This window comes from Excalfactoria chinensis, chromosome 1, assembly GCF_039878825.1.
Source record: "Excalfactoria chinensis isolate bCotChi1 chromosome 1, bCotChi1.hap2, whole genome shotgun sequence".
Lineage (NCBI taxonomy): Eukaryota > Metazoa > Chordata > Aves > Galliformes > Phasianidae > Excalfactoria > Excalfactoria chinensis.
This window is the reverse complement of record NC_092825.1, coordinates 111,994,406-112,009,358: the sequence shown is the minus strand read 5'-3', so window position 1 is coordinate 112,009,358 and position 14,953 is coordinate 111,994,406. Positions and strand designations below refer to the sequence as shown.

The 14,953-nt window shown below is 40.5% G+C and overlaps 1 protein-coding gene across 4 annotated transcripts in view; it reads right to left on the bottom strand.

Moving 5' to 3' along the window:
- The window catches only part of APOO (apolipoprotein O), a 30,027-nt gene extending 16,512 nt beyond the window's left edge, over window positions 1-13,515 (bottom strand). For 3 of the 4 annotated variants that reach the window (XM_072339648.1, XM_072339659.1, XM_072339669.1), the window contains exons 1-6: window positions 13,389-13,515; window positions 9,469-9,579; window positions 7,182-7,301; window positions 3,802-3,856; window positions 2,734-2,829; window positions 570-661 (exon numbers count right to left, since the gene is read on the bottom strand). In XM_072339648.1, the coding sequence (XP_072195749.1) occupies window positions 570-661; window positions 2,734-2,829; window positions 3,802-3,856; window positions 7,182-7,301; window positions 9,469-9,579; window positions 13,389-13,397 (483 nt within the window). In that variant the 5' untranslated portion in view covers window positions 13,398-13,515. Of the gene's footprint in view, window positions 1-569; window positions 662-2,733; window positions 2,830-3,801; window positions 3,857-7,181; window positions 7,302-9,468; window positions 9,580-11,138; window positions 11,207-13,388 lie in introns of those variants that run through there. The other variant, XM_072339677.1, reaches the window with a different exon arrangement.
- Window positions 13,516-14,953: the final 1,438 nt, after the last annotated feature.

Genomic DNA, 14,953 nt, shown 5'->3' with positions numbered 1-14,953 from the left:
CTCAAAAATATTATTCATGTGATTTCTGTACAGAATCTCCTTTTGTGTTTTGTTTTTTTCTTTTAAACCCTGTTTTCATTTGTTCTCAAGACATTTCAGGCTTCCTGGTAACTGAACCTGCAAACTGTACGTACTGAGCTCATTTATGTTCATTTATAATTCCTTGAGGTTTGGGATTCAGAAAGGAGGTTATGTACCTCAAACTGAAGACAACATCAGATTTTCAAAAACAAAACAAAGTCACTGAAAGAATTAGAATTATTGAGAGGCTTAAGTTGGCAGGGATCTTAAAGTCCATCCATTTCCAACTCCTTCCAAGGGCAGGGTTGCCACCCACTTGATCAGGCTGCCCAGGGCCCCAGTCAGCCGGGCCCTGAACTCCTCCAGGAATGTGGCGCCAAACAACATGCCTGCCCTTCAACCTATACCACATCTTCTTTGATGAAACTATTATTTTGTTAAGTGCTGAGCATGCTGACCAGATTTCTAACAAAACAGATTAATTTGAAGATAGCAAGCAATAATTCCAAGTAAAAGACACTTCTTTAAAGAAAGGCATAGTCACTGACCTTTGCAATAGCAACTGCTTGTTGAGGATAATACATGGAAGCACCAATACTCATGAAACCTGCAGGATACACCAACTTCTTTATTTTTGATCCTGTTTTGCAATGAAAAATACACTGTTAGAATATATGTTAACAGACAACTGAATGCCCCTACTCAACTTTTACTTATAAATAACATCATTCTGTTATGTAGAGTTTAACATATCTTCTGCTTAGTCTGACTGATTTAAAGAACAAAAAAGTATTACTGGAACACTAACATCTTTCTGTAGTGAATATTACCTTACAACTACAATTACTGAGCAATACATAATTTATTTGCAAACTAACCAATGAAGCACAAACCACAGTTATGGGATACCTAAGAGAATTATACCAACTGATATTCTTTTCTAAAGGAAGAAAAGCTGAGGCAAAGAAAGTTTAGGTCACCATTCTTACAATATATCACACAGAACAAGAAAAGCTTACTATGAAGTTTGTAAGTTACCCTTGATTCACAAGTACTTATATGTCCATAGCTGTTCTTAAGACTAAGTTTTCTTGTTTCACTACAGCAGTTCACAAAAAAACAGAAGTATTTTTCAGAAGAAAGCACTAACAATTAAGCTGTACGCCTACGGCTCGATCACCAGGTAAATCCTGAACATTTTAATCAGTTCAAACTCTATTCAGTTATGCACAAGTCTGAATAGTGTAACTGCCTAAAAAGTACATCCTCTATCACAGCTGGCCACAGGCCGTGTCTGTTGGCTGGCCAGTGAGACAGCTGCGTGCCGGTGAGTCAGTCACAGGGCACAGTGCAGTTTAACAAGGAATGTAGATGGGAGCAGCTACAGGAACAAAGCAAGTAGTAAAGCAGAAAAAAAAGGGAAATGGGGTCACAGAAGAGACATACTGGAGTCAGGATTCAGTAATTCTGTTCCTCATAGAACGTCTTTTTCTATGTGCAAAGTCATATGCACTTCTAGTAACAGTTGGTATTTTTAGTTATAACTGCCATGAAATCATAGAATGGCTTGGGTTGGAAGGGACCTCAGGGATCATCAAGCTCCAACTATATAAAAATCAAATATCTGTATTACATGGGATTTTTAGTTTTATTAAACTTAGGACCTTCACTTTCAGATTCAGTCTCAATACTGCTTCCTTCACGCCCCCGTCCCCCCCCCCGTACAACTACTCTTTCTTATACCACCAAAACAGTTTACCACTATTTGTACCCTCAGTTAATGATTCATACTGCACATGATGTCATGATGTAGAATATTGACAACAACAGCACAAAACCATGACACCCCCCCACCATGATCTTTGTGTTTCTCATAATTTTGCTACAGTCAACTGGAAATTGATATAATTCATAATTGTGTAACTCAAGAAGCAGGAGTTCAGAGAGAAAATGTCAAATGGGTTAAAACAGAGACCTTGATTGTCATGAAAGTGCACACACCAGAAAAGAAAGCATTATTAAATATTTTGAGGAGTACACATATGAATGTATATATTCATAGGATTACTTCAATTTCTGAGTAGCCGAGCATACACTTTGTTTCTTCAACACACATGGAGTCTACTAAGGTATACCGTTAACCAAAGCGAATCCTCCCTAGGATTTAAGCTTTGCAACTTCTCAGTTCCAGTACCAAAAAGTATTCATCTTGTATTACTTCATTTCACCACATTAAGAATATCCCACCACAAACACAAAATATCTGTTCATAATTCACATTTCTTAACATTTGTAACATTAACATTCCTTTCTGTGAAAGTACGAACGTTATTAGTTTCTTCAACTAGTGCAATGAAACTAACTCAGTAGTTCTCTACAGTAACGTATGTATGTGATCAAGAACTAAAAAAGACTTTTTGGCTAGGAAAAAAAATAAATACCTTTCCTGCTTTTGTTATATTAAGTTAGAATTGAAGCGGATCAAAGGCTAGAGTCCAGTAACAGATACAAAATTCATAAACATTAATTAATGGTTATATTAACCTTTTACAAGAAGGTTCTGTATAATTTGAGGAATTCTGTAGAAACGTGCTTGCACAATTAAGTCAGATCTCACGTGACACAGTTAAAAATTAGTAAGAAGAAAGAATCCCACAAATAAATGCTTTATTCCAAATTTTACCATAAACAGTTCAAAAGGTTCCCACTGACCTCTGGCAAGAAACAATCCAAGAATTCCAGCAAAACCTATCACACCGAGCCTTGGATAAAATCCAGCAGGGGGGTTTTGCAGAAATACACAGCCCTCTGAAAAGAAGTCAGAGCACAGTGCATTAATGTAATGTGAAAGCGTTTTTGTGATAAGAAATCATCAATATATGCTGGCAATTGTTACAAAACTGAGTTATCAAAACACATTTAACTATCATGCACATTTGAGATCTGCTGGCATAAAATTCAAAGCCTTTGAGATCTTCTCTAGTGACACATGAATGAAACTGAATATTGCATTGTATTTACCAATTTTCATAGAAGATTTTGCCTTTGCTACCAGGCCATCTGCTTTGCTTTGCTCTTTTGCATGTTGATTATAACCTTTTCAAATTAATGTTCAATATCCTTTACAAAATAGATTATTGCATTTACATGATGACAAGTATTAGTGTCAGTGAAACACTGTACAAAAAACATCACAGATCAAAGGAAGAACACAGCAAAAACAAAGCTCACTCCAAGATGGGAGTCTGATGGAAGATGAAAAACCTGTCATTAAAGAGATCAAGAGACTGCGACTGTTGAATTCAGGAAGGAAAAAGAGGTGCAGTATCTGAAAGGAGCCCTAGATAGCATCCACGCTCAGTCTCAATGAGACTAGATATGGAAGGATGCTTCCAGAACAGAAATGAATAATAAGGTACTTTGAATCAATTCAAAATTCTTAGGAGACTCAAGGAAACAAACCAGCATGAGGCAAATGTCATTTACTGGGCCGAGTCAAGCAAATATTAATATATTATGCTTGGTTTCAGCTAGGAATACTTTGTCAGTCTTTTCTTCCTTATGTGTCTTTCTTACTGACATTGGTTATGATAGACGCAAGTCTCAGACTCTAGTTGTTTAGAAAAGAAAATTTAAACTGATATACTGTGCACAGAAAAGTAGCCTCAGCCGGATAAAGGAAACCATACGCAATGATTCTTAATGAGACTACCTTCTGATAAAAGATACAGTACAGTCCTACATTTTAAACTGCTAGTTAAGAAAACTAAACTGATTTACCTCTACCATGATCAACAGCTTTTTCTAATTTGGGCATAGTTTTGGCATAAAGATCCTAAAAAAAAGAAAAGAAAACAATGGTAAATAGATACCAATTAGGTGAAACACTAACTATAGATTTTCACTAAAAAACAAAAAAATAGAACCAAAAACTGCTGTGTCCCTCATAGAGCCTCCTGGTTAAACTAGTTATTAATGCCTTTGTAGTTTTGGACCCATAAAACCTACCTGTATATCTTTTGAGTCAATAAAAAAGAAATAAAGGGGAAACAAAAAAGACAAAACAAACAAACAAACAAACAAAGAAAAACATGCATTGCTTTATACTAATACACAAAGTCAGCAAAGAAACCAAGGAAAAACGGAACAATTTCAGTTTCAATTTTACCCATCTTAAGAAAGCTACTTATTTTTATTCCCACTTCTCCACCCACTTACTGCAGGCTTATGCTAGCGCACATATTTTTTTCCTCCAAGTGGTCTTTGGATGGAAATTAAACATAATAGCTCAAAACATAGGAGTCTACTTCAGTATTTCACTGACTTCCTGATCACGTATCCAAATTATTTTCAGAGATCATTTCAGGGTTTTCAGCGTGTTTAGTCAATGCAGTACAGCACTGCAACAAACTCTTTCCTAGTGCTTTACATGGGGAGATGTAGCTCATTTTGCGAGGTGATACATTAATCTTTTCAAGAAATTATGTCTAACAAAAATGGATTTCTGAGGTGACTTGGAAAAAAGAGATGCTGGTACACTGTCCTACGTAGACTGAAGGGACTGTATCAAAGTAAGATTCTTCTTGGACTGAAAATATACAAGACAGACATAAATATATATGCAGACTTCACATCATCTTTTATCAAATTAAAAAAAACAAACAACTGGGTAAGTATAGCCTTGCTAATCGTTACTAAGCAAATAATCATTGACAAGTTAGACAGCATAAGACTATTCATTAATTAGGGAACAAGTTCATTAACACATATGCCCAAAGCTAAAGAAGAGAATGGTCTTGCAATACCACTTGAGCTCTATCTGTGGAAAAGCATTTGTTGGAGATACTGCACATGGATGGCACCTTTAGAAGAACTTTCATTTCCTCAAAGCCAACAGTGACCTAACAAAAACTTGTGGCAAAAAAAAAAAAAGTCTTAGCATGGGACACACAACAAATTTATATGGGTGTTATTAAAAGCCAGTGAAGGAAACAACAAACACACCGTTCTAAGGATCACATAGGCTAAGCAACTCTGATCTACCACAGCTCACACAAAACCAGTTCATTTCTGTGTCTGTGTTTTGAATTGAGTTTCCCATAGGCTTAAGCAAGTAACTTCAGAGAAGTAAAATTATGAATATAATCAATTTCCTAGGTAGTGTGGGTTGTGTTTCTAAAGACAACTGTTAGACAACTAAAAGATGATTTTCTTCAGCATATCTGGGGTAAAAATCTAAATGATCCCTGACTACAGTTAAGCAAGCAAGATGATCTCAGGCCCATACAGGCTACATGCTCTCTTCACAGAACGAGTCAGTAAACCACTGCCAGGAAATGGTTTGTTGTATGTAAACAGAACAGCACGTTTTACGTACATGACCACTATCCAGACAAACAAAATAAAAAGGCAAATGAAAAGACACCAGGCAGTGAGACATGAAGCAGTGTTGAGAGTTTACGAGCAATCAGCCCTATCAGCCAACTCAATTCATCTCAAATTTCATCTCAGAATTACCACAGGTAACCCAAGAGGGAATTAGAGGCCAGAACTCTTAACTATTACAGAAAATTGCCCATCATCTTCAGAACTGAAGTTAGTACTTCTGTTGATGATGGTACTTTTTACTAGTAACACTTCGCTAATCTGAGAACAAGAATGATCTCTCAAAATGTCAAACACTTCGTTCTGTGAACTGAATATTTCTGCAAATGTTATGGTACATAATGGTCAGTACCACAGAACACAACTTCTAGGCAGGAAGGACACCCCGATCTGAACATTTTGGCTCTTTATGCAGAGCAAGAGAAACAGTTTGCAGCTTAACGAAAGGATTCACAGCTGTCAGTTTGCAAAGTAGAGAAACACTGCCAAGAGGCAACCAGGTGACAAGGATGCCCTTGCTTCCAAAGTAAGCTTCAACACTCCCTGGGTCAGGAGAGATACAATACAGTTCAGTCCTCTAACACCAATAACTTAAACCCTGATTACAAAGATCTTCGCTATCATCTATGCTCCAATGACTACTTTTGTACTGCATGACTATTTATTATAAGTGTGATACCTAACCAAAATATAAAAGCAAGCTTCAGGGGAAGGCCCAGAGGCCAAGTTTGCTCCTGAATAGCAGCTAGGGGATTTTTTGCTCCTCTGGAGAGCCAAGTTCCTGCTCTCAACATTCCAATTCATTAAATACTTATTTTTATTTATTTTATTATTATTATTATTTTTTATTTTACAAAGTTATCACGTGTCATTGCTGTAATGAGGACAATTCGGTACAGCTGCCTGCAAAACACACTGCCTGAGCATGCAAAATGCCACCGTCTTCTTGAGTCACAGAACAGTACCAAATCCAGATATACCACACCTTGTGATACCATAAACTTTTGAACTTCTATATAAGAAAACAGGCAGCAAATTAATCGTACTAAAAAATAAGTTCAGGTTTTATTAGCAAGTCTAAAGGCCTGCTATAAAAGAACAAACATGACTTTACATTATTAACCTACTTGAACAGATTTTTGGTCAAAAAGATTAGCTTCCAGTATCTAGTTTTATCACTAAGGACACCTCAAAAGCCTTTGTAACGCTCTCTGCACAGAAAGTTTCCTTTACAGGCAGCACTACCCTAAAAACAATAAAAGATAATTTTACAAACATTAGAAGATAAACTTCAGAAAAAAACCAACTCCAAAACAGTAAGTTTTCCTGTTGTGAATAAGTAAATAAAACTTAAAAGATTTGTTTGTGGAGACATCAGCACTTTCAACAACAACTGATTCTCAGTTTATGAAGTTGATCATCAACCTCTCAAGTAACTTTGTTCCCTGATAACTACCTCATGAAAGTTAACTGTAAGAACATTACAGACAGTAATTCTAAGCTTTAGTTAGTTAGCTTTTTTGGAACAGAAAGTGTGTAAAAGTAGGTGTTTAATTAACAGAAAGAAAAAATAGCTTATGTGGTAAGGGGTAAATACAAGCTAGCTTGTGGAAAATACTAGGAGGTGCAGCATTTTGAAAAAATACTCACATAACTGTTTTTTTCCTTCCTAAAAATGCTTTGTTGCTATCCATTAATTCTGTGCCTAAAACCAGGACCCAACGTTCATCCTTACCAGCAAATACCAATACCAGATGCAACACAAACTGTTATACCTGACACCAGGCTGTGTATGGCTCCATAGCATGCCGTAACTGTGAAACCCCCTCCTCCAATTGGGTTTGTGGATTCTCCACATATTTAGTCTCACGAGCTGGAGAGGAGTAGAGTGACAGCTGTGAATATTAGCAAACAAGAGGTTAAAAATAAAGGTGTAAGTGTAAATAAGTTCTCAGGATACAAACAGCTTAACCAGAGAACATCTAACATGGTGCCTACTATATGAACAATGAGCAATAAAAATTCAGGTACAGCTTTGAGACAACCATTATGAATGAAGTTTAATTACACACTGTGATGAAGATGACTTCTAATTGCTATGCAATTAATCCATTGCTGCTATATGATCCCAGTCACAGGTTGTAGATTAATATTAAACTAGTTAATAAGAATACAAAACGTAATAGTGAAAAATGTTTCTGGTCTTAATCAGCACTTCAGGTTCCCAGTTAAGACACTCTGAAATCACAGTTGATCTTTTTTTATATTTGCACAAGCCATCATTAAAGAGTTTAAAGTTGTTTCTAACACAGGTAACATCCAATACAAATTTAGCTACTACTGAGCAAGAAAATGGTGCTACATCCCAGCGTTGCAGGCATTAATCACATCAGCAACTGTCAGAATTAATAGCACCATGTGCCTGAGCAAACAGAAACTGTAACAGCCACCTGAAAAGCGGTGAGCAGCCTCACGTGATAGACCGTGATAGATACAAAAACAGTGTTCAGAGTTTTGCATCGCAATATATTTATTACCATCACCTTAACACATTCAAGACTGCAGCACTCCATTAAAAGGCCGAAGTCCGTACTGCCCAGCAGTAAAGTTCAGATCAAACTAAAAACTGCTCCTAGTGGTTTATACACTGCACCGATGCTTACAGTGGAAGATTTTCATTTTATAGCACATTTGTAAGATATGGATTTCCCATAATATTTTAAAAGACAAACATCTTAAGTTTCATTTCTCAGGAAATGCGCTCATCTCTTGCTATCATACTCAGTACCATTATAACTCTGACCCCGACAGACACCCTAATGGACGTGCCTGACACCAGAGCAGAAGCCTCAGGGAGAATGAAATTCCCATACATTTTATGAAGCTGGACAGCTGATTAGTTTGAAATGAACATAGGCTGTGAATGCTCAGAACAGCAGCCAAAAACCCAGTGCTGCAGTCTGCTCTGCTGCTGGTAGGCAAACCAATGACTCAGCATACACTTAACGTCAGCCTGCTGCCTCATCACCGGGTCATGCCAGTGGAGGCACGGGACACACAGGGGTCCAGGCTATGGTCACCAACACGAGGTCAGGAGGCTGCTTCAACCACTGCTCCTCTCAAACCATCCACGGGAGCTGCTGATGCAGACACACGCCGACAACGCAGGAACGCGCAAACATAGGTTATGTTTTGTTTTACTGCTCACATAACACTTGAGCTCGGGCTGATATACTTAACATTTTAAGGGGAACCGTAAAGCCATATATGGTTATCAACTACAAAGACACATCATTTCACTGTTGGAGACTGTTTCAAGCCTATACAGCAATGCCAGTGAGTAATTACACTACAGTCTAACAAGGCGTTCTAGACCTCTCCTTACGAAACAACCAAAACATCTGTAACAGCTTAGAGAAGAAATAAAGCAACAGGTAGTTATTATCATTACTACTCATATTAGTTGTTTGTTACACCTGAATGCTGCGAGGCAGGGAAAACTGGTATAATTCTTGGCAGAGGCAGCCCAGCCTGTAGGCTACACTGTTCAGGACTAAACTTTACCAAGAAAAAATTCCGCTTGAAAAAAAGAGAATAAATTGCTGTGTTTTTAATAATAAAACCTTTTGATTTTGCTTTTTTATTGGAAAACGCAAATGGAATTTTACTGCAATTTTCCAGCACTGTTCACTCATCATTAAAAATATGTGGTTTGACTCAGATGAAAAAAAAAACAGTCCCGTGGATTTTAAACATGAAACAGTACGTCCACAAACAGGAGTAGGTAATTTCTGAATGAAGAACAGAAGGCTTCAACACAAAGAAGTCTTGCACACAGACACGTCTACGCTGTCAAGCAGAGAGCATTAGATGCAGCCCTAGGTAAAAGCAGCACAGTCACATCAATGTCTCTAATGCTAAAAACTGAGAAGCAAGTTTACAGGTAGGAATACAAAGTATAAAGAGAAGTACCTAAATGGGTTTTACACATCAAAGTATAACATCTGTCAGAATAGTGCAGGTATTTCTGTATAGAATGCTAGCTGCTCTAACCATACTTACTTCATCAATTTTCAACAACACTTTTTTGGATGTTTCCTTCTCTGAAGAGGAAGCATAAACCTGGATAGAAAGCAAGCTCAGGCTTACTGGGGTGGCCCCCAGCCGAATTACCTAGAAACATGAGGGGAAGACAAACATACCTGTAAGTTCAAACAGAATGCAAACACGTCTGAATACACCCCACCCATATAGACCATATATATGGCCCAGTAGATGATGAACAATAAATTAACACGGAAATCAGGAGAGAGGGAGAAGTCAGCAGTGCAACATCTAATGCTGTCAGGCACCCATATGACAACGTCTCAAATATTAGGATGGTATTTAGAAAAGCCTAACACTAAAGGAGAGAGTAGCTATAAAAGCTTTCATCTCACGAGAGATCTTCTGTTTACTCCCACATTTGTCAACCTTGCTAGTATAAATTCTAACAATATGATATTCATGTTTTAAACAGCTTTATGAGTACCCATAGCACCTTTGTTTTTTCTTTTTTTCTTTCTTTTTCTTTTTTTTTTTTTTCAGTACCAAAGAATTCAACATTTTATTTCTAGTTGTTGAAAGCATCAGATCAATTTCTAACAATCTTAGGAATGACACAGAATCACAGAAGGAATCTCAAAGCCCACCCAGCCCCAACCCCTGCAAGTGGGCAGGGCTGCCCCCCACCAGCTCAGCTGCCCAGGGCCCCATCCAACCTGGCCTTGAGCACCTCCAGGGATGGGGCACCACAGCTTCTCTGGTGAGGCACTGGCACAGGTCGCCCACAGAAGTGGTGGATGCCCCATCCCTGGAAACACTCAGGGTTAGGCCGGATGGGGCTCCAAGCACTCTGATCTAGCTTTTGATGTCCCTGTTCACTGCAGGGGAGTGCAGCCCGCCTTTGTAGGAAAGTCGTGATTCAATCCACACAACGCAACTTCCTCACAGAAGGTGAATGTAATTCTTCCTATGTTCTCGACCTACACTGAATTGCATTTCTTAACAGAAAAAAATAAAAGATAAAAATATCAGCTGCATAATGAAGCAAGAATACGCAGCAAGCATTTTCCAACAAACACATCTCATTATTAACAGCGATGCTTTACTCAATAAACACAGTTCAACAAGAAACCTCTCAGTGTCTCACACACTCATTTCTGCTCTGATAAGCCTGTGCTTCAGTTGTGCAGCAGTTACAGCTAGGCCTAGCTCTGCCCGCAGCGTCCATTCCCAGCAGTCTTGCTTTGGTGGCAGACACCTCTATCATGAGGCAACTAACCTGACCCATTTGGGCACAGGCCAGTCGTGCACAAGTGGAGAGCTTCGTGTGGGGTCAGCAAGTCGAACCTACTCATGAACATATTTGTGCTGACAAGCACCAGAGGGCTCTGCAGCCAGAGAAGGGAGGATGAAGAAGGAGAAGGCAGCGCAGGAACCATGTCGTAGGATTGCTTTTCGGAATAAAACATGAGGGATCTGATGGATCAAAAGGTATGGAAAAACTTACTTAAAGTGAAGTTTTTCTGTATTTGTATTTACGAACACGTTACTACAGCACTATAATGGAACACCACAAAGGCTGGGTCAGCTCTGTTCAGAGCTAAGGAAAGATGGGAACGATCTGCAGTGGTGATGCTGAGAGACTTTTCACGTACTCCCATTAGCCAAGATGCACAAACACCACTAACCATTCAGAACTGCAGAATATATTTCCTCATTCTTGCCTTTTTTTTCACTGCAAAGCTGTTCTCTCACTGAAAAGGTAAAGATTTTAAATGCATTTTCATTCCGAGAAATACGCTTTCAGTAAAATATTACTTCCTGTGATCTTTCAAACGCTTAAGAATAAAACCCGTGGCTACAGAAGAGAACAAGATACCCATCCACCTTCATCAAAGTGATTTCAAACAAATTTAAGCTGCACCTACCAGTTACCTGAACAGGCACGTTCTTTTTGAAATAGGCCTTGTAAAAAAATCACTCCATGGAAGGCACAGAGACAAGGAGCTGAAGTTTAATGCCCAAATATGGCAAAGGTTTGTTATGCAAAATAAACACGCAGACATTTTCCACATAATGTTTCCACAAGTGTTTACTGTATTAAACTGACAATGAAACCCAGCATCATCGTGAAATAATAACAAAATTAAAAGCATAATTTGTTTCATCGGGATAAACAAATCCAGCCTGCTGCATTACACAGTAGGCAAGGCTCTGCTTCAAACACTACTTACGTTCTAAACATCACCAGCAGAAGTAATAAGTCCAAAATGCTTTCAGAGTACTTGAGTTTTCCATATAAGCTGTAAAGCACAAGTATGGAACAATCCCGGTTTCCCCAAAGAAACCTCACTGACCACACAACTACTCAAACAGAAAACTTCTGCTGCTCATATTAATCATAACAGAAGTGCAAGAAGTCTCTGACCATTTCACATTTACATGTTAACCATCAGAAGTCTGAGATCAAGTTCTCCTTAGTGCACCAACCAAGCTACACAGCAATGGCCCTCCATATCGACTACATTCCCAGGTCAGATGCTACCAATAATCAAGTACCACATATACATACAAGCACAATAAATCTCATATTCACTGGTGTGAGAGATGAGCAGTTCTGCCTCCTGCTTCCAAACCTTACATTTGGACTTCATGTCTTAGTTCCATATTAATCTTGTATTGTCAAACCAACTCATTTAGTATCACTTAGTGTCACATTTTGGTAGAGCTGTGCCTTCAGTTTGCCTGTCTTACAGCTGTTCAGTTGATACAAAAAAAAATAATAGGCTCTGTCTGGGCAGTGCTCTGTATTTATTTTAAAGAAATAAAGTTTATCTGAAGACACCAAAACACTCCTAAGTCAATTTTGAGTGGAAAAGATAATCACATTTCAAAGAAACATAGGATACCTCGAGGTGGAAGGGACCAACAGCAATCATGAAATCACAGAATGGCTTGGGTTGGAAAGGACTGCAAGGATGATCAAGCTCCAACCTCCCTGCTACAGGCAGGGTGACGAACCTCCACATTTAATACTAGACCAGGCTGCCCAGGGTCCCATCCAACCTGGCTTTGAACACTCCCAGGGACGGGGCACCCACAGCCTCTCTAGGCAGCCTCCTGGCTCCATACTGCCCTCCTCCGAGTTCTTAACCACAGAACGCCAATAGGAGGCATAAATCGCATATCAGTTCTCAAAAACAAGTGATGGAAGAGAAGTTGTGCCGTATTTTTTCCTCACATCTGAGGTTTCACGTTTCACTTGTTATCATTATTATCAGCTTATAAAAGCCGGGGATGAAAACAACAGAAAGAGTCCTTCACCGTACCTTTGGGGAAAGCTGGTATTTGCCGTAGTGTATGAAGTTGCTAAATAGAATCACGGAACGTCAGAATCATTCGCACAGAGAAAGACAAAGCAGCTAATCCAACCTGCCCGCACCGTGCCCACTAACTACATCCCTTACTGACACATCTACACGGTTCTCGACCACCACCATCACAGACAGTGACTCCACAGCCGCACCGGGGTGGCCTATCCCAAAGCAACGCAGCCATAGCAGTGCCGGGAGCTATAAATAACGCGTGCTCCGGCACGTACAGCGGGAAAGCGGCGCCGCGTCTCCGAGCTCATTCCGCAGGGCCGAGCTCCGCGCCCCCCTCGGGCTTCGGCACCGCTCCTGGGGCGCCCCCTGCCGGCCACACCGCGCTGCACCGCCCCCTGACCATCCCGGCGCCTCCCGCCCGCAGGCACGCCGGCTCCTCGCTGCTGCGAGGCTCGGTTGGGGCTGTGGAGGCCGGAGGAGGGCAAGAGGGAAACGCGGGGCCGGGCCGCGGAGAGAGGCTGAGCAGTGAGGGCGAGCAGCCCCGGGGCTCAGCGGCGGAGCAGGCAGACGCGCGGGCGGGCGGGCAGTGCCGGCCACCAACGGCTCCCTCACCTTGAGCATGGTGCCACCCGGCTACGGCCACCCCTGCCAACCGCGTCGCAGTTATGACGTAGAACTACGCGTCGTCGCGTTGTGATGACATCGGTGAGCGGCCGCTGGGTGCGTACGTCACGGCCTGCGCCCGGCGCTGTGGTGAGGCGCATGCGCATATCCGCCGCCGCCATGTTATGGGCGGGGTAAGAGGTAGGGCCTGCGCTGTGGCTGGGAGCGGGAAGGTGGGGGTGTCTGCGGGATGGAGCCGGGCAGCGCTTTGGTAGACACTTATATCTCCTGCTTAATCGTGCTCACATAGTAACGCAGTTTCGTGCATTTGAGCACCCACGCTCTGCTTTGAAACGAGCTCTGCGATCTACCCAGTCCTTTTCCCTGAGACCGGGAGAGAAGCCAACGTGAGGTGTGGGTCGGCCTCTTCTCCCTGGTAACTGCTGATAGAATTAGAGCTAAACGGCCGTAAGCTGTGGCAGGAGAATTTCAGCTTGGATAATAGGAAGCAGAAAGAGTGGGGAAGCACGGGGTTAGGCTGCCCAGAGAGGTGGTGGAGGCACTGTCCATGGAGGTGTTCAAGAACCGTGTGGATGCAGCACTGACAGACAGGGTTAGCGGGCATGGTGGGATGTGTTGACAGTTGGACTAGGTGATCTTAGAGCTCTTTTCCAACATTTGTGATTCTGTGATTCTACACTTCTAATTAAAACACGCAAATAAATATGTGAAAATAACATCGATCCTCTCTTCATTCTCTTTTTTTCAAGTCCAAAAGTCACAGTGATTTAAAATATTTAATATTGCCTTTAGAACGCGAAGACAATTAGTCCTGCGGAAAATATCAAAAAGAATTAATACCTAAAAGGTAAAGCACTGAAAGAACACAGTAGTAAATAGTTCATCAGGACGTGTATCATGGAAAGACAGGTGAGCCACGTACCTCTTACAATCGTGGATTTTCTTTGTGATTAGTTTTCTTGGTCCCTCCTAGAGAAAGTTCCTGTATCTGTTCATTGCAGCCTAGACTTGATGTACCAGGTGAAGCAAGAATAAATATTTTCCTGATGAATGGGGATGTTTAAACCTCATATAAAAGAACTGGACAATGCTTCTCAGTGTGCTGTTTGTAAAAATAGCACAGTCCTTATTCGCTGATAGATTCAACTATTGTCAGGAGCCATAAGAGGTGAAGTGAGAAGACCGCAGGTTGTGCCTGCCTTTTCTTTTTAAAGCTTTATCATATCTTTCTGTTTTACTTTACAGGCAGCAGGTGATGCTTGCGAGTTAATGGGATACTGGAAATACTTCAAACAAGTGGTACGAGTTTCAGTACCACAACTAATAACAGGCATTGGTAACATAGCACGTATTGCTACAGTGAAAGATGACATGCGTGTAAGGAATGCTTTTAAATCTATTATCACAAGTTTGATTGTAAACTCTTTAACAAGAGTTGTAACTAAAATGTTAGTTGATGTTTAGTTGCATCTAAATGACCTCTGATTAAAGAATACAAATGGGCTTCTTTCACCACTGAATTGTACTTATGCAGTCAGTGATACACGTGGGAA